Consider the following 21181-nt stretch of genomic DNA (forward strand, 5'->3'; position numbering starts at 1 on the left):
AGTTGGAGGTTGCTGTGAGCTGTGATGCCACGGCACTCTACCCAGGGGGACAGCTTGAGGCTCTGTCCCAAAAGAAAAGAAAAAAAGAATTAGGAATGGGTTGTCCTAAAACTGTCCAGGGTTTAATTTGGTAATCACCGAATGTTGCCATTGACTGTTGTCACCATACTCCACCCCTCCGTTTTGCGGGTTCATTTCACGTGCTGCCCCAGTGACTGCACAAAGCAGCCTTTCCTGCATTGCCTCTGTTACTTAAAAATTTCTCTGTTATTTAGATGCTAGTTTCTCTTTATTTTCAAATGTGAGCACGTTCCTTTTGTTTGCAAAAAAAAAAACACCAAGATTGTTGAGCTCACAAATGCTTGCTGGATTCCATTGAGCAACTGTAGGCATGTAGGAGGTCACTAAGAAGTTCAGAGACAGACTGTGTGTGGCCCATTACTTTGATTTCATGAAGCACAGTCGATGGCACCCTTTCTGACTCACCTGTGCAGGTTTCAACCTGCTTGGCTTGTCAGTGTTACTGGGATGTAAATATGATGTAGATTTTACATTTCTTTTTTTTTCCAGATTAATATGGGGGTACGTATGATAAGGTTACACTGTTGTGTGTTTGAAAGGTAAAGTCTGAGTTGTTGAGTCCTTCCCCAGGAGGTGTGCCACATACCCCTACATCGTACCTGTTAGGTGGGAAATTTTACGTATCCTGATTTGGGGGTCAAAACTTTCATAATGACCCAGGTACTGTATCCAGATATGTACTCTAGCATCTTGTGTCCACCCATTAATCTAAAATAATATAAACTCATATAAATCTGATTAAAACTTCTTCGTCAGAGCAGCTGAGACTTGGTATCATGTTTTTCTAGACTTCTGTTTGAATGCTCAGTTCTTTGTCAGTTAGATTTAGGACAAAGCAATCTCCTTTCAAAGAAAAGTCGTGGTTTGAACATTATGTGTACTCTGGTTTGTGCTTTTCCCCTTGAATGGTAAGAAGTTCATTGGTTATGAACCTCAGTTGCGTCCTAGTGAACAGCTGAGCACCTGCTGTCTGGGGACGCCTGCGTCTTCCCCAGTGACAGTGCAGCTCCATAGATGTTCTGATTCCTTTTATCCCTGGTGACTCTGAGCACTTGCCCGGCAGCCTTAGCATCAGCTGGAGCTTGTTTGAAATGTACGATCTTGAGTCCAACCCAGAACTACTATATCAGAATCTTCCTTTTAACATGATCCTTCAGCACAAAAAAGTTTGGGAAGCTGCTTTAACCTGTACCTTCCCCTTCAAGGTTGTCTGGCTTAGCCCAAATGCTAAACGGGGGTGATGACAGGGAAAATTCCTCTGAGAAGTTCTTTTGCTCCTACCTGTGACTTGGGGCCCCCGAATGTGCATCTCAGTCATGGTTGGTGACACCAGAGCTGGGCACTGGTGCATACGGTTCAAACCCAAGTGACACACAAGCACATTGTCCCTGTCCTTCCAGAGCTGTGTCCCATCCAAGTCAATGTCAACTCTAGTTTGCATTCTCCTTGAAAGTAGCAGCCTGTGGGTACTGCTGGAAAGGTCAGGACTTACTGAGAAGGAAAAGTGAGTTCATGAGAGGGTCTTCAAGGCACAACTGCATTTCTGCATCCCGCCCTCCACTAAAGTCTCAACTCTCTCATGCAAGACACTCTTCTGTCACTCACATGCTCATGAGATGAGTGGTGGTGGTGGTGAAACCTCAGCTCTTACCCTGCTGCTAACTAGCTATAGTAGTTAGTTGGGGACAGATTTCTTAACACTTCAGGCCTCAGTTTCCCCATCCTTTAGTGCTGTCTGAATCCTTCCTGGATCTATATTTTGTAACTAAAAAATAATATCATCGCCAGGCGGCGCCTGTGGCTCAAGGGAGTAGGGTGTCGGCCCCATCCACCAGAGGTGGCGGGTTCAAACCCAGCCCCAGCCAAAAAGTGCAAAAATAATAATAATACTAATACTATCATTGCCTGCTGCTTCTGGAAAATTGGGCTTCTTTTTCAAATATCGTCTATTTTCTTTTTTTTAAATAAAGTTCTAGTGATCGGAACTAGACTGAGAGAGGCACTAAAGTATTCAGGGCTGGGGCTTCCCTTCCCTGGAGCGAGTATCACAGTTTACTTAGCAGGGACTGACGTTCACAAGGGACAGCTGTCTGTAGCCTTGTCACCAGGACTGTCAGAGGTCACAGCTCCTCACAGTTTTTAAAAATTGGTATTTGCGTGACTTTGAGGTCACTTCTCCAACCGGATGATGATGTGCCTGTCAAATGCTGACTTTGTTTTATTTTCTGTGAACAGGGTCCGAAAACCTTCATGTTTCTCACATCTTGCAAAAAGCAAAAATTGAAGTCAGTGAAGATGGAACCAAAGCTTCAGCAGCTACAAGTAAGCACCGGGTCCCAGGCAGGGCCAGCTCTGGCGGGGAAGCAGACACACCCCGCTTCAGGCAGCAATTGGGCAAATATGTAATGAGCCTTGTTCCCAGCCAGGCACTGCGGGTTGACCCTCAGAAGGTGACAGTGAGTACAGAGGGATCAAGGACCTGTGTCTAGGGAGCTCAGAATCTGTTTCATTAAAGTATGTCAGTGAGAGAAATTCCTCTAGGACGAGAGTCAGCGAACTTCTGTCAACAGCCGAATAGCATGATTTTCAGCTTTGCAGGCCACACCGTCTCCATCGACTTCTTGCCTCTGCCACTGTGGGAGAAAGCAGACAGACGCTGCAGGTGAACAGGCAGGGCTGTGTTCCAATAAAACTTTACTTGTATAAGATGACTTCCCCATAGACTTGGCTGAGGACAGAACTTTGCTGATCCCTGTTCTCAGGAGGATAAAGCACATTCTGGCTTCTTATTGGCAGGAGAAAAGCAATCTTCAAATTGAAATATTAAAAAAACATCAAGTGCTTATAGGAAAATAGCCAATTAGCTCTATCCAGGACAAAGCGAAGAATTAGCTTCTGTTGAATTGCAGCAGGATGGCTATGCAGCCTTCCCTGATAATTAGAACATTCACATCTGCTTTCTCCTCAGTGGTTTATATAATGAAGGAGAAAATAAAACCACCTTAAGTCAATTTTCCCCTTCATTAGCCATATGAGATCAGATGAATAGATCTGGCCAAATTCTGTGAGCTCATGAAGTGAAAATCTTGCTACACTTACAACTGGGTCAAATATTCCTGGTCTTTAAAAGGTACCATTTATACTTGCTTTACTGCTTTTCTTGAATAAGCATTTTTTGTATTCCTTTTAAAATAGTATTCCAGGCTCAGCGCCTGTAGCTCAGGGGCTAGGGCACCAGCCACATACACCAGAGCTGGTGGGTTTGAACCCAGCCTGGGCCTGCCAAACAACAATGACAACTACAGCCAAAAAATAGCCAGGCATTGTGGCTGGCACCTGTAGTCCCAGCTACCTGGGAGGCTGAGGCAAGAGAATCTCTTGGGCCCAAGAGTTTGAGGTTGCTGTGAGCCAACAGTACTCTACCAAGGGCAACATAGTGAGACTCTGTCTCAAAAAAAAGAAGTTCTCCAAACAAGGATTTAGAATAAGACAGTTGGAATTTTTAGGATGTTCTTTGTCTTTTCTAGGTGATTGTAAGTGACATCTAAATTTTGCCAGCTAGCATAACCATCAGGGCCAGCTACATAACTTACGGAGTTTTGTGCCAAATGAAAATATAGAGCCCCTTATTCAGAATGTATGAAGAATTTCAAGATAGTAGTAACAGAGCATTAAACCAATCACAGTGTAAGGGTCTGTGTGGCCGCCAGGCCGTCGGGCTATTGCTGTCTTCCCCAACCTGAGCTCTTAACAAAACACTATAGACTGGGCGACTTAAACAAGAGAACTAACAGTTCTGCAGGCTGCCAGTCCAAGGTCAAGGTGTTGGCAGGTGTGCCTTTTCCTAACACCTCTCTCCTTGTCTTAAAGACGGTGCTTCCTCACATGTCCTCACATCCCTGGTGTCTCTCCCCCTTCTTCTAGTGACAGCACTTCTATAGAAGTAGGATTCTAACCCCATGGTCTCATTTAACCTTTATTACCTCCCTAAGGGTGCTAGATTCAAATGCAGCCACTTTAGGGGATTGGGGCTTCAGAATACTTTTAGAGGGACACAGTTCAATCCATAGCACCTACTAGTAACCCCAGCTGGAGTGATTTGCCCCGTATATGGTGTTCCCTTTATCACATCAAGCCCAAGTTGTCTGTGCTTCCAGGGGGTTGAGGAAGAGGATGGGCCATTGCGGCAGGTGTGTGGTAGTGAGGCCTCCTTCCAGGCCGTGGCTCGGGCTTATTAAGTGGTAGCTTCCCTCCCTAGGATGGCAGAAGAGGAATGGCTAAGAGCCCTGAGCCTAAAGTTGCTGGATTTCCAAGTCAGATATCTACCCCTGATGAGTTGAACAGCAACGTTAAGGTAGTGGGTCTCAAGTGACTGGTCTGCATTGTCAGTGCAGAGGAAACCTAAGTGATGTGCCCAAAAGGCTAAGAATTAGGCTGGGCTAATATACAGAAAGGAGTTAGGTCGGGAAGAAAAGGACCAGGGGGCTTCATCAGCAAAGCAGATGGTGTGAATAAAAAAACAGCCAATGATACCAGTGAATACACATTGTGTGTTTATTTAGTGGCAAACACTGGTTCTAAGAGTTTTAGTGTGTTTTATGACATTTAACCTTCATCAAGACTCTATGAGGAATAATTATGTTATCAGAGAAGACGGTGCTCGTGTAGAATAAATGAGCCTGTAATGTAAAGACCTGTCACGTGGTAGGTATTCAGTAGGTGGTGACCACAGAGCCTGTTATAACATGGCCAGACCATGAGACAGGCATTAAGTGTGTCCTCAAATGCCACCAGCCTCTGAGGAACCATCACGCAAACCCCCTTGCTCACCTCTCACTGTTTGTCTGACACATCTCCCTTTTCTCTCCATAGCTGCCATTCTAATTGCAAGGTCGTCCCCTCCCTGGTTTATAGTAGACAGACCTTTTCTATTTTTCATCCGACACAATCCTACAGGTAAGTGATTCTCCGCTTCTGTTCTCTCATTAGAATTCAGACAGGTATATTGCGGTCATAGCTATACATGTATCCAGCAGTGTTGCCCTTGATCCATTTCCCCTGTGTCAAGAATTGCAAACACTTTGAATAATACAGCCACCTACATTAAAGAGATAGGAAAACCCAGGCTGTGTTTACAGATTGTGATGGAATCTTTTAAATAAACACTGATAGGATTTCAGGTTTGGGGGTTGTTGCTGTTTTTAACAGATTGAGAGGCTCAGCCAGTATCCCTTTGGGGGCACTTTACATATCTATTGATTTTCCCATATTTTTATAAATGCAGTAAAGTTAGCCAGAAGCTATGTCTTCAACCTCTGTAAGCCCACTCTATTGTTATGACCCGGAAATTCTTAATTCAGTAGATCTTAGCTCTGTCAGTCATGGGTTGAAACTTGGCTCTGGCCTTTGATTTCATCATTAAAAGGATACAAGAGTCCCTACTTAGTACAATTAGGAGGTACAAGGCTGTCTTTGTGGAAGGTTGGCTTCATGTTGGTAAAATTGGCGTAATACATTTTAGCTTATTATCTTATTTGATCAGCAATGTAAGATAGTTCCTTATCCTTTTATCTCATTGAATGAGTAATGTTCTATAATTAGTGCGCTCCAGAGCTAAGCAGTCCAAGGCTAGAGCTTCTGGCCACATGTGGCTATTTAACCTTAACTTTAAAAACTGACTTTCTGGCTGGAAGCAGTGGCTCACACCTGTAATCCCAGCACTGTGGGAGACTGAGGAGGGAGAATTGCTTAAGCTCAGGAGTTCAAGACTCACCTGAGCAAGAGTGAGACCCCGACTCATGAAATAAATGGAAAAACCCAGCCGGGCGTCCTGGCAAGCACCTGTAATCCCAGCAGTTTCCGGAGGCTGACGCAGCAGGATGCCCACAGCCTGAGTCTGAGTTTGAGTTTGCAGTGAGCTATGACGCCACTGCACTCTGCTCAGGGGCATAGAGTGGGACTCTGTCTCAACAACAACCACAACAAAAAAGCAAAGAAATAAAAAATAAGCAAGGAAATAAAATAAAATTTTTAAAAAACCAAAAAAAAAAAAATTGATCTTCTAGCTGATTCACACCTATAATCCGGCACTCTAGGAGGCCAAGGCAGGTGGATTGCCTGAGTGCACAGGTTTCAGACCAGCCTGAGCCAGTGCAAGACTTAGTCTCTAAAAAAATAGCCAGGCGTTGTGGTGGGCACCAGTAGTCCCAGCTACTTGGGAGGCAAGAGAATTTCTTGAGCTTAAGAGTTTGAGGTTGCTGTGAGCTGTGACACCACAGCACACTACCAAGGGTGAAAAAGTGAGAGTCTGTCTCAAAATAAATAAATAAATAAATAATTCACTTTCTTAGTCACACTAGCCACATGTGAGCATTGGCTACCATATTGGACAGTGAACATATAAACCATTTTTATTCATTGCAGAAAGTTCTGTTGTTTAATACTACTGAGTAATAGGTCAAACATTGCTCCTTCCCCTCCCTTAAATATAGCACCTGCCATCTTATTTTAAAGATTATTTTATAAAGTCATGTGTTGTTTCTTTTTAATTTTGTAGGTGCTGTCTTATTCATGGGGCAGATAAATAAACCCTGAAGAGTCTACAATAGAAACCATGCAAAGACTACTTTGCCATGAAGACTCCTTTCCTACATCTTTCATAGTTCTGTTAAATATTTTTTTACATTGCTTTCTTTTTCAAAACTAGTTTTTAGGAAGAGACTCAATGATGCAAGGATTTCTGTTCTGGGAGGTGTTAAAGGGGGGGAAAGGGGACAGCACGACTGGAACACTGTACTGAGGAATGACTAGAAAGGCTTCAAAATGTCTAGAAGATTCTTTAAACTACTGAACTGTCACCTGGGTTAACAGCCCTCTTGCGTCTTTGCTGTCTGTCCAGTTCAGGATTTTTGTTTTGTTTTGTTTATGTGTGCGGCTTTTCAGAAGAAATTTAATCAGTGTGACAGAAAAAAAAAATGTTTTATGGTAGCTTTTACTTTTTTATGGAAAAAATATTATTTGCCTTTTTAATCCTTTTTCCCCACCCCCATCCAAAGTCTTGATAGCAAGCATCATCGGGGGGGTAAGAAGTAGTGAACTCTCTAGGCTTCGTGTGTTTTTGTTGTCGCTGTTTTATATAATGCATGTATTCACTACAATAAACCGTAAAAGACTAACGTCTCGCTAGACAAGGTTGCTGTCGTGCAGTGTGCCTGTCACCACTGGTCTGGACTCTCTGGATTTGCATTTTTGTATTTTGTACAAAGTCAAAATAAAGTGTTAATAGTAGTTTAAAAAAAAGTCATCTCTCTGCTATTTGAAAATACAACAAAAGAACTGAGCCTTTTTAAAAATAAAATACTTCAGCTTCTTCTAAGAAACCTCTGCACTTAGGCAAACATCAGGACATTCAAAGCCCCGAGCCTTTTCCTCTTTTTCCTCTAAACTGGGCAATCAAACACTATTCCCTGCTCCCACACTTTCAGGTTTGGGATCCCTGCAAAGGAGTAGCTCTTACAGTAATCCTAGTTCTAAACTTAAGTGCAGTTCACTCAAGTAATGGCTAAGTCTTGTCAGCAGTGACAGGGATTTTGTAGGTAAGTACAGAAAGTTGCTAATGTACAAACGTACTTTGGAAATCTGAGGGAACAGTGAATGTTTCACTTCTTGGTGATAAGCTGTAGTGTTATTGTTTGTTATTATTGTTTGCTTTTTGAGACAATCTCACTTTGTTGCCCCCAGTAGAGTGCCTTGATGTCATAGCTCACAGCAACCTCTAACTCTTGGGCTAAAGCAATTCTCTTGCTTCAGCCTCCCAGGTAGCCGGGACTACAGGTGCCTGTGACAACACCCAGCTATTTTTAGAGATGGAGCCTTGCCCTAGCTCAGTTTGGGCTCAAACTCATGAGCTCAGACGATCCACCCACCTCGGCCTTCCAAAGTGCTGGGATGACAGGCGTGAGCCACTGCACCCGGTCTGTAGTGTTTTTTGGTTTTGGAATAACTTTCCAAGTTAACTCAAATATCACCATTTTAATGTTACAACATTTGTTGACACTTTTTCATTATTTCTTAAAAGATATTTGCAGTCTTTCCTAAGTCAGAATGGTTCATCAAAACATATAAGCATTGTTTTTAGCCCATGAGCTCTACTGGTCACTCTTTGTTCATTGAAACCTCACAGTCAACATGCCACCAACCTGCCATTTATAATTCTGATTTGTAAAGTGGGCTGAGCTTTGCTGATAGCAACTATTTAAGTATGTATACTTCGGCTCACCAAGAGAGAAGAGAAAAAGGGACCTGTTGTCCGTATTTAGGAATAAATGCCAAAAAACTGTTGGGAAAGGCTACCTCAGTCCACATACATTCTAGCAGGCGTGCCCATAGTTAGTGACGCTCTTCACAGCCAGTCTGACTGGGTTTTCCAAAATTCTGCTCCCATGTAGTTACATTGTTTTGAGTCCTTTAAGAGTTAACAGCATTGGCAGTAAATGAGAATTACATACTCCACTCATTCCAATTCTCTGTCGGTCAGGACCAACCGGACATAGATACACAAGATGTAGATACCTGGGAGATTTATTATGGGAATTGGCTTATGCAATTATGGAGGTTGAGAAGCCCCGTCCCATGCTGTCTGCAAGCTGGAGAAACAAGGGGGCCAGTGCATAGCTCAGTCCAAGTTCAAAGGCCTGAGAACCTGGGACCACTGGTGTGAGTCCCAAAGGCCAGAGGACCTGGTCTGATGTCCAAGAGTGGGAAAAGACGGGTGTTCCAGCTCCAGAGAAAGGGAATGTGCCTTTCCCCAACTGCTTTGTTCTTCCCAGGCTCTCAACTGACTAGATGGTGCCCACCCACACTGGGTAAGGGCAAATCTTCCTCACTCAGCCAGTCTGTTCCAGAAACATCCTCACAGACATACTTACAAGTTCATGCTTTACCAGCTAGCTGGGAATCCTTGAATCCAGACAAGGTTGGATAGATACCAGGTACCAGAAGGTGCAGAGATAAACATACTTTCCCCAAGTAATTTAATTTTAAAAGGCAGATAGACAATCCTGGCACTATTGTACGTGTATTTACAAGACATGGAAGCAGGACAGGTCTGGGAAAAGATCTCTGGCGGCAGGGCCTAGGATCCCTGGGCTCCCAGCTCCAGCAAGTGCTCATTCCAGAAAGGACCAGAGTTCACCTTTCTCACATTGCCAAAATGAGTGCCCCTATCGTGTGATACAGGTGGGCTGCTCCCCAATACTAGATTGCTCACATTCTACTGGGCACATTAAATTTTGAAGTGCCTCGTCCTATTTCAGAATACCTCTTTGATTAATGAACAGTAAAGTTCCATAGCACAGTTTCAAACTTAACAATATACAGAACGTGGGAAAATCATATCATGGGTGCCAAACTATATCCTTTCTGTATTTTTACTTGATCCTTCCAATTTATCTTTATACTTTCCTCATCATTCAACATGCAGATTCTGATCCTAGCTGACTTTTGGTAACGAACTATAGAAATGACCACTGAAAGTATAGTCTTTCGAGCTGACTTTTGGAAATTGTTTGTAATCTCTGGACTAGGGGAGAGAACATTCTGCTTAAATTTTTTTAATATACTTTAACTGTCACCTTTTGATATACTTTAGGCCTTTTCTTACTTCAAAGTGATTAAATTTATGAAAACTAGTTTTCTTAGGAAAACTGAAATAAATTTAAGATATGGAGACTGCCATAAAGATTACAGAACTGAGCTAGATCACTTTGCAATGTAGACAGTTTTCAGCAAACAATTTATCATATAGATTAGATGTTATATTGAGTTTGAACAGGAGGCAGGCTGCAATTTTCCTAAAGTAACAAAATGGTAGACGTATGGAAAAACTGAGGCCACAATCAGTGAAGTCACTCTTTTGACACTTAATGAGCTGGGGTACCTTCAATTCCACCTGAGACACAATAAAAAAGGGAGTAGGCATTGACCCAAATACAGTGAACACTCTGTCTTACTGGCCTTGGAGTCTTTTGTCTTGAAACGATGGCGACAGGTGACCAGAAAAAAATCCCAGTGATAAGTGAATTCTACTAAAAGGGACAGGGAGTGGCCTTTATACCAGTAACTCTTTTGTTTCCCTGAAAATCAAAAACTGAATGACACAGAGCTCCACAATAAGTGGTCTATAAACTGAAGAACAGCAAGGATTTGCTCTGAGCCGGCACAGTAGCTGACGTGCACTTTCTAGGACTGCTCAGGGGTGACAGCTGGAAGGTGAGAGCTGGAGAAGCTGGCAGGGGCCTTCTATGTCTCCGACCTCCTGTGAACACTGACAGACACACTGTGTGTTTTTCTACTTAAAATCCACTTTGGGAGGCCAAAGGACAGAAAATACTGCTGACTTTTCAGCCCTTTTCTTAGATTGGCAAACCGCGTCTTTGAGCCTCTCCCTCAAATCATGAAGAGAGAGATACAGATGATTTTCATGAAAAATTTGCTAAATGAGAAATCACTGTTCATCATCATATCAAGTGTTTGCTGATTAAACTATATTCAAATATTAGATGGCAAAATGAAAACAAATGTGATTTCTTAATGCTATGCCTCCTGCATCTGAAGTTCTATAATCCCAGCTACCAAGGCCAAGAGAAGCATGGCAGACCTTTGTGCCTGTCCTTCCTAGACCAAAAAAAGAAAAACCACAATAAAACAGCGCTAGGAGCCAGCAAATTGCCAGGAGCCCCATGAACATCACTGTCAAGTTATGAATAGTTAATCTGATGATGATCAGCTGATTTTTTGCCACATTTGTCTTATATACTATACAGTCTACTGCTAAATGTCCCCGGGCCCTTACTGACATAGTGTCTTGGTGTGGCGATGCTGACAGGAGTAATTTGTGTAGAGGAAGCATTATCAGAAAGTCAGGCAAACTCTTCTCCCCTGACTTAGAAATTCTCAATGACCTCTTATATGTCTTCTGTAGAGGATCAGAACAAAACAAAATGGTTCATTTACAATTTTAATGTACAACAGCTCCAGTAAAAAAAATAATACTTGGGCAGCGCCGTGGCTCAAAGGAGTAGGGCACCGGCCCCATATGCCAGAGGTGGTGGGTTCAAACCCAGCCCCGGCAAAAAAAAAAAATTCTTAAAAAAAATAACTCTCTGTGAATAATCAAAGGAGTTCTCCCACAGTTGAAGGGGGAATAAGTTAGTGTTGTAAATTTGCTCACTCTTCTCCCCCAGATTTGCCTTAAACCTGTCATGTTCTGCTATTAGTGAATTCATGTTAGTGGAAAGCACAGGCACCTATCAATGCCACACAGCTTTTCAATTATTTTTTTCAGAACACATATGATTGAGATTTTTGATTACAGGTATTCTTGGGGAAATTGTTCTTTTTTTGTTTGCAGGACTAGATTCAATTTAGCAAACACTGCTGGGACTGTAGGGAGAACCATGGCTTTCAAGTGCTTTCATACCAAAGAGCCACAGCTCTGGGTCCCAGAAGACGAAGGTGGTCAGGACCAGCCGAGATTTGGAGATGACAGAGGATCAGCTGAGGAGCATAAACCAGCGAGGGCTTTCAGATGCAGACCCTGGGCAGCAAGCTAACAGGGCAACATCCCCAGTGGGCATCCCCAAAGGACGTCGTGAACCAGCCTCCCTTACGGGGAGAATGTCTACATCTGGTTTTAGGAAGTGTCAAGATGGACAAAGAACCCCCTGCCTCGGCAGTACATTTGCTCCTAACAGACAAAGAAAGTAGGGGGACAGGAACAGCAAGAAAAGGAAAAAAAAACAGTTTTTTAGCTCCTATAAACATACTCATAGAATGTCGGAGCTCTCAGGTGCCTTGAAAAGCCCTGTTTCACTGAACCATGCGCTACGTACGTACATACACAGTCTTTCCTGTACAGGTAGAAAAGTGTTCCCCAGTAACAGCGCTGTGCATACTGAACCACGCGGCGGGCCTAGAGCACCACCTCGTGGCCAAAATCGGTATCGTGCTGAACACAAAAGCAGGTCCAATTTGTTCAATTTATATTACAGACATTATACTATTATTCTGCATATAGTTTCTAGTTCACTTTCTCATGGCCACATAAGCTCTTGGAGAATAATATTCCCCACTGTATATTTGCATATAATAAAAACATAGTATGAATGTAAAAGAATAGGGCTTAATTATGAGTCTATCAATACGAATTTTACATTTTTGGTTAAGGGATTTTTTTTAGGTGCAATTACACTTTTAGCTTAGGAACTGGAGTGAGGGAAAAGGTGGGTAAAGAAGTCGAGATTTCAAAGTAAATGACTAATATCTTCCTCTGGTGCCAACCTAACTTCAAGAACCTGTTTCTATGTCCCAACAACTTTCACATGGTCTTAGGACCATCTTCTCAACATGGATTAGACATTCAACAAAGAGGTAGTGCTCCAAGTGGTGGCTGGATGCTCTGGTCACATGTTTGATCCCACCCTTGTACCAAGGTGCTCCCTTTGCCTTCATAACCATATTTGTCAGTCTTTATTCTCATAAGACAAATAAAATAATTATCCAGAGTTCTAAGTTTCAAACTATTTCATATGGAACTGCAAACACACCAGTATGTTACTTTTTCTACTTTCCGGCCCATCATATATCTCAGTGTTTTTAAAAAGTACAACTTAATTTCAGAGAAGACTTGACTTAAAAATATGTTCAAATCACATTCTTTATAAGGAATGCGGATCTTTATTTGCAAAGTAGTTTTAGGAACCAGAGCTAGATTTGTTCCATATATAAATCCAGTAGCATTTGACAAGGTTTAGAAGCCTGAAAAGCTAAGGATAGTTCCCCTGCAACCTTGCAGGTTAAGGTCCTGCAAACTGCCCTGAGCAGAAGAAATCTGAGATTGTACCATCAGTACTCCTCAAAGCAGAAAAAAGAATTACTGAGCTTGCGAATAAATTCTAAAAACTTTAAAAAAAAATGTTCATCTAAATAAAAATTACAATCATATACTCTAGGGAGATTCTGCCGTTTCCTATTCGCTGAATAAGTAAATGGTTAGAAGACATTTACTTTCCTCTGCTTCTCAGAAACTTTCATTATATCATCTCTTCTCCTAACACGTCCATGAAAAACTTATCAAATCATGTTTACTTCTTAGAAATACTTCAGGATGTTGGTCTGGGCAATCATTTCTTGAGAAATACCCCCAAAGCACAGGTAACCAAAATAAATGTGGACAAATGGGAAATGGGGTCACATCAAGTGAAAAAGCTTTTGCAGAACAAAGGAAAACAATCAAAAAAGGAAGAGACAGAATGGGAGAGAATATTCGCAAGCCACCCATGTGACAAGGGAGTAAATCAAACAATCATTAAAATGGGCAAAGGATTTGAATTTCTCAAAAGACAATCAAATGGTCAAAAGTTACATGAAAAAATGCTCAAGATGGGATCGGCACCTGTAGCTCAAGCGGCTAGGGTACCAGCCACGTACACCAGGGCTGGCAGGTTCTAATCCAGCCTGGGCCCGCCAAACAAGGACAACTACAAGCAAAAAAAAAAAAAAAAAAATAGCCTTGGGTTGTGGCCCGTGCCTGGAGTCTCAGCTACTTGGGAGGCTGAGGCAGGAGACTCGCTTAAGCCTAAGAGTTTGAGGTTGTTGTGAGCTGTGATGCCACAGCACTCTACTGAGGGTGAGAGCTTAAGACTCTCTCAATAAATAAATAAATAAATAAAATTGCTCAACATTATCAGTCAGCTGAAAAATGCAAATCAAAACTATAATGAGGTTTCATCTCACCCAGTTAAAATGGCTTATGTCAAAAAGGCAAAAGGAATGCTTGCAAGGATGAGGAAAAAGGGGAACTCTTTGTACGCTGCTGGTGGGAATGTAAATTAGCACAACCACGATGGAGAACAGTACAGAAGAGGCTCCTCTAACTGACAACAGAACTACACATGATCCCACAGCTGGGAATATACCCAGAAGAGGGAACATCAGTGTAACAAAAATACCTGCACTCCCGTGTTTACTGCAGCACTATTCACAACAGCCAAGATTAGGAATCAACGTAAGTGTCCATCAACAGATAAATCAACAAAGAAATTGTAATACATATACACAATGGAATATTATATAGCCACACACAAAACAATAACATCCTTGGGAGGCTGAGGCAGGTAGATTGCCTGAGCTAACAGGTTCGAGACCATCGTGAGCCAAAGCAAGACCTCGTCTCTGAAAATAACCAGGCATTTTGGTGGGCACCTGTAGTCCCAGCTACTTGGAAGGCTGAGGCAAGAGAATTGCTTGAGCCCCAGAGTTTGAAGTTGCTGTGAGCTGTGATGCCATAGCACTCTACTGAGGTGATAAAGTGAGACTCTGTCTCAAAAAAAAAAAAAAATTAATTAAAAATAAAATAAATAAAAAAAAATCCTGTCATTTGCAAAAACACGGATGGAATTGGAGAACACTATGTTAAGTGAAATAAGCCAAACACAGAAAGATAAATTTTGAATGTTTCTCTCTCATACGTGGAAGCAACATTAAAAATGACTGATTTCGGCTCAGTGCTTATAGCACAATGGTTACAGCGCCAGCCACATACCCCAAGGCCAGCTAAATGATAATGACAAGTACAACAAAAACTAGCTGGGCATTGTGGTGGGTGCCTGTAGTCCCAGCTATTTGGGAGGCTGAGGCAAGAGAATTGCTTACAGCCTAAGAGTTGGAGGTTGCAGTGAGCTGTGAAGCCATGGCACTCTTACCAAGGGCAACATAGTAAGACTCGGTCTCAAATAAATAAATAAGATTGATTTCAGCCAGGTGTGGTACCTCACGCCTGTAATCCTAGCACCCTGGAAGGCTGAAGCTGGCAGACTGCATAAGCTCATGAGCTGGAGACCAGCTTGAGCAAGAGCAAGAGCAAGACCCTGTCTCTACTAAAAATGAAGAACTGAAGCAAGAGAATCACTTGAGCCCAAGAGTTCGAGGTTGCTGTGAGCTATGATGCTATGGCACTCTACCCAAGGCTACAAGAGTGAAACTGTCTCAAAAAAGAAAAAAACAAAAACAAATGATTTCATGGAAGCAAAGAGTACAATGGTGGTTACTAGAAGCTGGGAGAGGTAGTAGGGAGGGGGTGCTAAAGTGGAGATGGTTAATGGGTGAAAAAGCATAGTTAGAATGAACATGTGATAGCACAACAAAGTGATTATAATCAACAGTAAGCTAGGGCATACTTTAAAATAACTAATATATACAACTATTCTGTACTCATTTTTTAAAAAGTAGTAAAAAGTTTCTTCCATAGAAAAATGTTTCCTTGGTGGTGCCTGTAGCTCAGTGGCTAGGGTGCCAGCCATATACACCGAGGCTGGCAGGTTCGAGCCTGGCCTGGGCCTGCTAAACAACAATGACAACTACAACCAAAAAATACCTGGGCACTGTAGCAGGCGCCTATAGTCCCAATTACTCAGGAGGCTAAGAATCGCTTAAGCCCAAGAGTTTGAGGTTGCTGTGTGCTGTGAAGCCATGGCACTATACCGAGGGTGACATAGTGAGACTGTCTCAAAAAAGAAAAATGTTTACTTGTTATGCATGATACTTAAATGGCATTTTACTACTGGGTTTAGTCCTCTATCCTTATGCTCAATTACAAACTGGAGCTAACTCTCAAAATAAAAGGTGAAATATAGCTGATCCTTGAACAATGCAAAAGTTAAGGGTGCCAACCCACTGTGTAGTCAGAAACCCACGGATAGCTTTGACTCTCCCAAAACTTAACTATTCATAGCGTATTATTGACTGGAAGCCATACTGATATTGTTAACAGTCGATTAACATATTTTATATGTATTATATACTATATAATCTTACAGCAAAGTAAGCCAGAAAAGAAAATATTGTTACAAACATCATAACGAAGAGCAAACCCATTTACTATGGAGTGGCGGTGGATCATCACGAAGGTCTTCCTTCATCTCTGTGGTCTTCACATGCAGTAGGCTGAGGGGACAAGGTTTTGCTCGCTTAGAGATGGAAGAAAATTCACATTTAAGCAGATTCACGCAGTTCAAACTCACATTGTTCGAGGGCCAAATGTAATTTATAATCTACTACTTTAACTAGTTACTTCTCAAATTTTCCCCTCCAAAAACAAGTCCCCACTTTACCTGTGATAGCTGTAAAGCCTCTGACATATAATTCAAGTTCCACTTTCCTAGTCAGTCTCAGAATAGGAGTTTCAAAGGTCTTTCATCTTCCTTTATAAAAAGATTTCATGGCAAAAAGCATTGTTGGTTATAACACTTTATCTCTTTCCTATTCTCAACTCCCAATTCCTGCATTTCTTATACACCCTTGGGAGTAACTACTGGCAGACTGAAACTAAAACTAATACTGTTGCCAAAGAGTTATTAAGGAATCAACCAAATGCCACTTTAAGTTGAAGGATTACTGACCTCAATACAAAGAATAAAAGAACCAGAAGGATACCCTGTACTGAATTAATGTGTGCTAATACTTAGAACAGTGCTTGGTACTGTTCACGATTATGATTATGGAGTATTAAATTGAACTTATAAATATTTTTCCATTACCTTCAATATTTTAAGCTGTTTTTGAGTTTTAATTTCTTAGAAAAAGCAATTTCTTAAAAACATAAAATTCACCTATTCTCCCTTTTATAGAAATAACTAAGAAACATTAGAAATACACAGAATTTTAAACATAATTCATAGCTTACATTTCTAGAATTGTAACATTGCTACTTTAGTTAAAATTGTATTAGAGATTCCCAGGTCTATCAAACTGCAATGTAACACTGTGAGAAGAAATAATTTTATTGTCATTATAGCACAAAATTCACATAAGACATATATTCAAATTATAATACCTCAAAGCTAGTGGGAAATAAAATATACCCAACTATGCCAATTCTCTACAATAAAAAAAAAAATCAAAAACTTTAGGAAAACTTTCTGGGAAAAAAAATGTCAAAAAATGACTTGATTAAACAGAAAAGATTTTAAGAAAACAAAGCAAATGAGTGAACAAAAGAAAACAAAGCAAAGTGATCTGATTAATATTTATTTAATTTTAGGAACCACTATGAGAATAAGACACATTTCTTTGTAATTCTGAAAATGTCTAGCTTGAAACGCCTTTGACATTTGTCTCACTGTTTTGCTCACAAATTTCGGGCTGCGGTATCTCTGACTGGCTAGTTGGTAGCGATGGCCTTCTGTGCCCTCACGTTCTCTTTGGGCTTGGAATAATCCCAAGGACGTCTGTTCTCTGTAAATCCATAAAGTTTTCTAAGTGCCACTCGAGCAGCTTCTTCTTCTGCAACCAATACTGTCTCCCCAGGTCCTTCAGCAAGCAGCTTTTTATCACTGGAAAGAAAACAAACACTAGTTTTCAATTGCGTAGTCCACAGTAAGATCCAATACAAAAAGCGGTTACGCCTTCTAAACCTTACTTTGGTAATAACATCCACCAGATACAACACAATAGCTTTGAATGTCACCTTTTGGATTTTAACTAGTTTTGTTGCAAGTTTCTTACCTATGATAATTAGATAAAGATACATTTACATTTACAGAGAAATATAAACAACTCTTGGCTCCGTATTTCTGAAATCAAAAAAGCAATACATACCTATGTAAGTATAGAAAACTGGAAAAATATATAAATATTTTCTTATAAAATCCTGAAACTATTAAAAATATTCTCAGGAACTATGACTAAATTATTTTTAATTCATTTTGAACATATGATGAAGAAAGACTGTTAAAAAATTGTGCCTTTGAGTTTGTCATCTAAACTTTAACACAAATGAAAAATCAGCTCTATATTTTAAATTGAGAACTTTAGATTCAAAACTGACTATATTTAAAAATTACTTTCTATATGTATCTAAATTTATTCCCAAAACACAGGATAGTAAGTATTAAATGCTGGTTACCAGTGTTCTAGCATTAGATAAAACTGAAACAGCTATTTCCTGCTTTACTGCTATTTCCATTATTATACCTAGCTATCTTCTTTAAATATGTAAAAATGTGGGACCAGGTGCAGGGGCTCATTCCTGTAATTCAGCACTTGAGAAACCAAGGCAGGTTGAATGCCTGAGTTCATAGGTTTGAGATCAGCCTGAGCCAGAGGAAGACCTCTTCTCTAGAAACAGCTGGGCATTGTGATGGGCGCCTATAGTCCCAGCTACTTGGGAGGCTGAGGCAAGATAACTGCCTAAGCCCAACAGGTTGAGGTTGCTGTGAGCTATGACGCTACAGCTTTATCTAATGCTAGAACACTGGTAAAGTGATGCTCTGTCTCAATTTAAAAAAAAAGTAAAAATGTTCCTGTAAGGGAGCAAAGAATGCACATTACTTAACTATAATCCCATTCTTTACCTCTTTAAATACTTCCTGTAAATTTCCTGACCTAAAATAAAGCATCTCTCTGACAGTTTCATTCATAGCAACTCCATTTAATAATTCAGATTCATTGCAAGTTGACTTGAAAGTGAAGACAACCAGAACCAAATTAAAGAAAAATGAATGCAGCTATTTCCTTTATAAAAAGATTTCATGGCAAAAAGCACTGCTGGTTATAACACTTTCAAAGAACTACAAAGAACTTTCAAAGAACTACAAAGTGGAAGGAATCTGCAAAAACATTTGCTACTTGACGGTAATTTGAAATGAAACAATAGTTAATCATATTAAATTAAACTTTATAATAATAAACACATATATATTTTTATAAAGTGAGAAACAGAGAAAATCCTCTAAAAGTGAATTTCATGGATAGAATTTATCATCATATTTTAAGTCCAATGACATTGCATCACTCATCATCTTTTAAAAAGTCATTATGTGAAATCCAGAAAAACATGACAGGCAACAACAATCACTGTTAATAACACGGCCAGTTAGTATATAAATTATTTAAGATAAAAAGAAATTCCTCAAATTTCCCAATGTCATTAAAATACTTTCAGACTATCACCTGTGGTAACAGTACTATGTTCTATCCTGCACACATCCTTTCTCTCTTATTGGATACCCATTTCACTTCTCATTTACTATCTACTGACCACCTTGTCTCCCAGGAAATGCTCAAGAAATGAAGTAGAAAGTAAAAAAGAAATGAACAACTTTGTTCACAAATTTTTGTCTGCAATCTTAAGACACAAGCAAAAGTAGAAATATCAAATCAAAGAGCATGAAAGTATTAAAGATTCTTGACATTCTGTCAAAATCATTCACATATTGTACATTTCTTTCTTTTACCAGCAGTGTATGAACTGATTATAAAAGATGTATTTAAGGTTTACCAATATAAGCAATATTTGCTTTGTATTTCAATTAAAACTGAAGGTGAAACTTTTTTTTTGAGACCGAGTTTCACTCTCACTCTCCATTTCCTGAGGCCCATGGTGTCAGCTCACAGCAACCTCACACTCTTGGGCTTGAGCACTCTTCTTGCCTCAGCCTCCCGAGCAGCTGGAACTATTGCCACCAGCCACAATGCCTGGTTAGTTTTTCTATTTTTAGTAGAGACAGCAGTCTCGCTCTTGCTCAGGCTGGTCTCAAACTTCTGAGCTCAAACAAGAGGTTATTATGTAAAAGAATGTCAACATTTCCTATGGCATGTTGTGGAACAAGCAGTTTGTTTTTAAGGATTCCAATCAAAGTTATGAAGATTAAAATTTTACTAACCTGCCTTGGCCTCCCAGAGTGCTAGGATTATAGGTATGAACCACAGGGCCTGCGCTGAAGATAAAACTTTTCACAACACTACACATTTTCTCCTTCGTAATGTTTTCTATTGCTTTTATACTTCTAAAGTCTTCTGTGATAAGATTAGCTATTTTAAATATGTAGTGTTTACATTCAACACTCTGATCTTAATACATGAACTAAATCTGGAGCAGATAAACTTTTTTTTTTGAGACACAGTCTCACTTGGCCACCCTTGGTAGAGTGCTGTGGCATCTTAGCTCACAGCAACCTCAAACTCTTAGATTTAAGTGATCCTCTTGCCTCAGCCTCCCAAGTAGCTGGGACTACAGGTGCCTGCCACAACACCCGGCTACTTCTTAGAGATGGGGTCTTGCTCTTGCTCAGGCTGGTCTCAAACCTGTGAGCTCAGCCCATCCACCTGCCTTGGCCTCCCACGTGCTGGGATTACAGGCATGAGCTAGCGGGCCCAGAAGTAGGTAAACTTTTTATTAACAAAACTTCTCAACATGGGTTAGAATTTACATTTTTATGGATAAGTAAGCCCGTCTATTCCCAGCTCAAGGCTCAGTTGAACCTGCTGACAGGAACAGATTAAGTTTAAACCCATAACATGTATGAGTCAAAACTTGTACTTTTACATAGAAAAATTTAGATTAGCACATATCCATGAAATTCCACAATAGTTGACCAACAAAACCTACTATTCCCCTTAAGAATGACCAGCAGTAAAGTAAAAAATAGATAATCATGAAGAGATCTTCAATAATCCATTAATGTAATTAAAGGTGATGTGAAGGAATCTGAAGAGGCGATGTAAAGGAATGTCGACGTTTCTTAGGGCATGCTGTGGGATAAGCAGTTTGTTTTTAGTTATGAAGATTAAAATTTTACTAACCAGTATAAGCCAACAAAATACAAAGGCAAAACTGTGGTGCTTCCAGACTGCCTAGTAAGTCTAGATTCAGGAGCTGAAATGTTCCTTTTCTTCAGTTCTTCTACCAACAGCCCCATGGGATTGATTATCTTCCACATCTCGAAGAGCTCTTTCCCAGTCATTTGGGTAATTAAGAAATCCTGAATATAAAACACAATTTGGTCATTTAAATTAGCATAAAAAACATTAAAACCACAATTCAAAGTACTTTTTTTTATACTGTTTGAATCAGAAAAAGGAACAAGGTATATTTCTAATAGAAATTTAAAATTTAATGGGAAACAAAAGACAAAATGTATTATTTCATTCCCATTGTTTTTTAATTTTTTTTTTTTTTTTTTTTTTTTTTGAGACAGAGTCTCAAGCTGTCCCCCTGGGTAGAATCCTGTGGCATCACAGCTCACAGCAACCTCCAACTCCT

At 40.4% G+C, this 21181-nt stretch overlaps 2 protein-coding genes across 2 annotated transcripts in view; one reads left to right on the top strand and one right to left on the bottom strand.

Annotated features, from left to right (window-relative positions):
• SERPINE2 (serpin family E member 2) overlaps positions 1-7370 on the top strand; it is a 27900-nt gene extending 20530 nt beyond the window's left edge. The window contains exons 6-8 of the mRNA XM_023510355.1: positions 2317-2403; positions 4954-5037; positions 6638-7370. Of these exons, the coding sequence (XP_023366123.1) occupies positions 2317-2403; positions 4954-5037; positions 6638-6675 (209 nt within the window). The 3' untranslated portion in view covers positions 6676-7370. The remainder of the gene's footprint in view (positions 1-2316; positions 2404-4953; positions 5038-6637) is intronic.
• A 9785-nt stretch (positions 7371-17155) lies between these two features.
• Positions 17156-21181, bottom strand: part of MRPL44 (mitochondrial ribosomal protein L44) — an 11397-nt gene continuing 7371 nt past the window's right edge. Inside the window, exons 3-4 of the mRNA XM_003784902.1 lie at positions 20722-20900; positions 17156-17471 (exon numbers count right to left, since the gene is read on the bottom strand). Coding sequence (XP_003784950.1) covers positions 17300-17471; positions 20722-20900 — 351 coding nt within the window. The 3' untranslated portion in view covers positions 17156-17299. The remainder of the gene's footprint in view (positions 17472-20721; positions 20901-21181) is intronic.

Source organism: Otolemur garnettii, unplaced genomic scaffold (assembly GCF_000181295.1).
Source record: "Otolemur garnettii isolate 467f Iridium unplaced genomic scaffold, OtoGar3 scaffold00013, whole genome shotgun sequence".
NCBI lineage: Eukaryota > Metazoa > Chordata > Mammalia > Primates > Galagidae > Otolemur > Otolemur garnettii.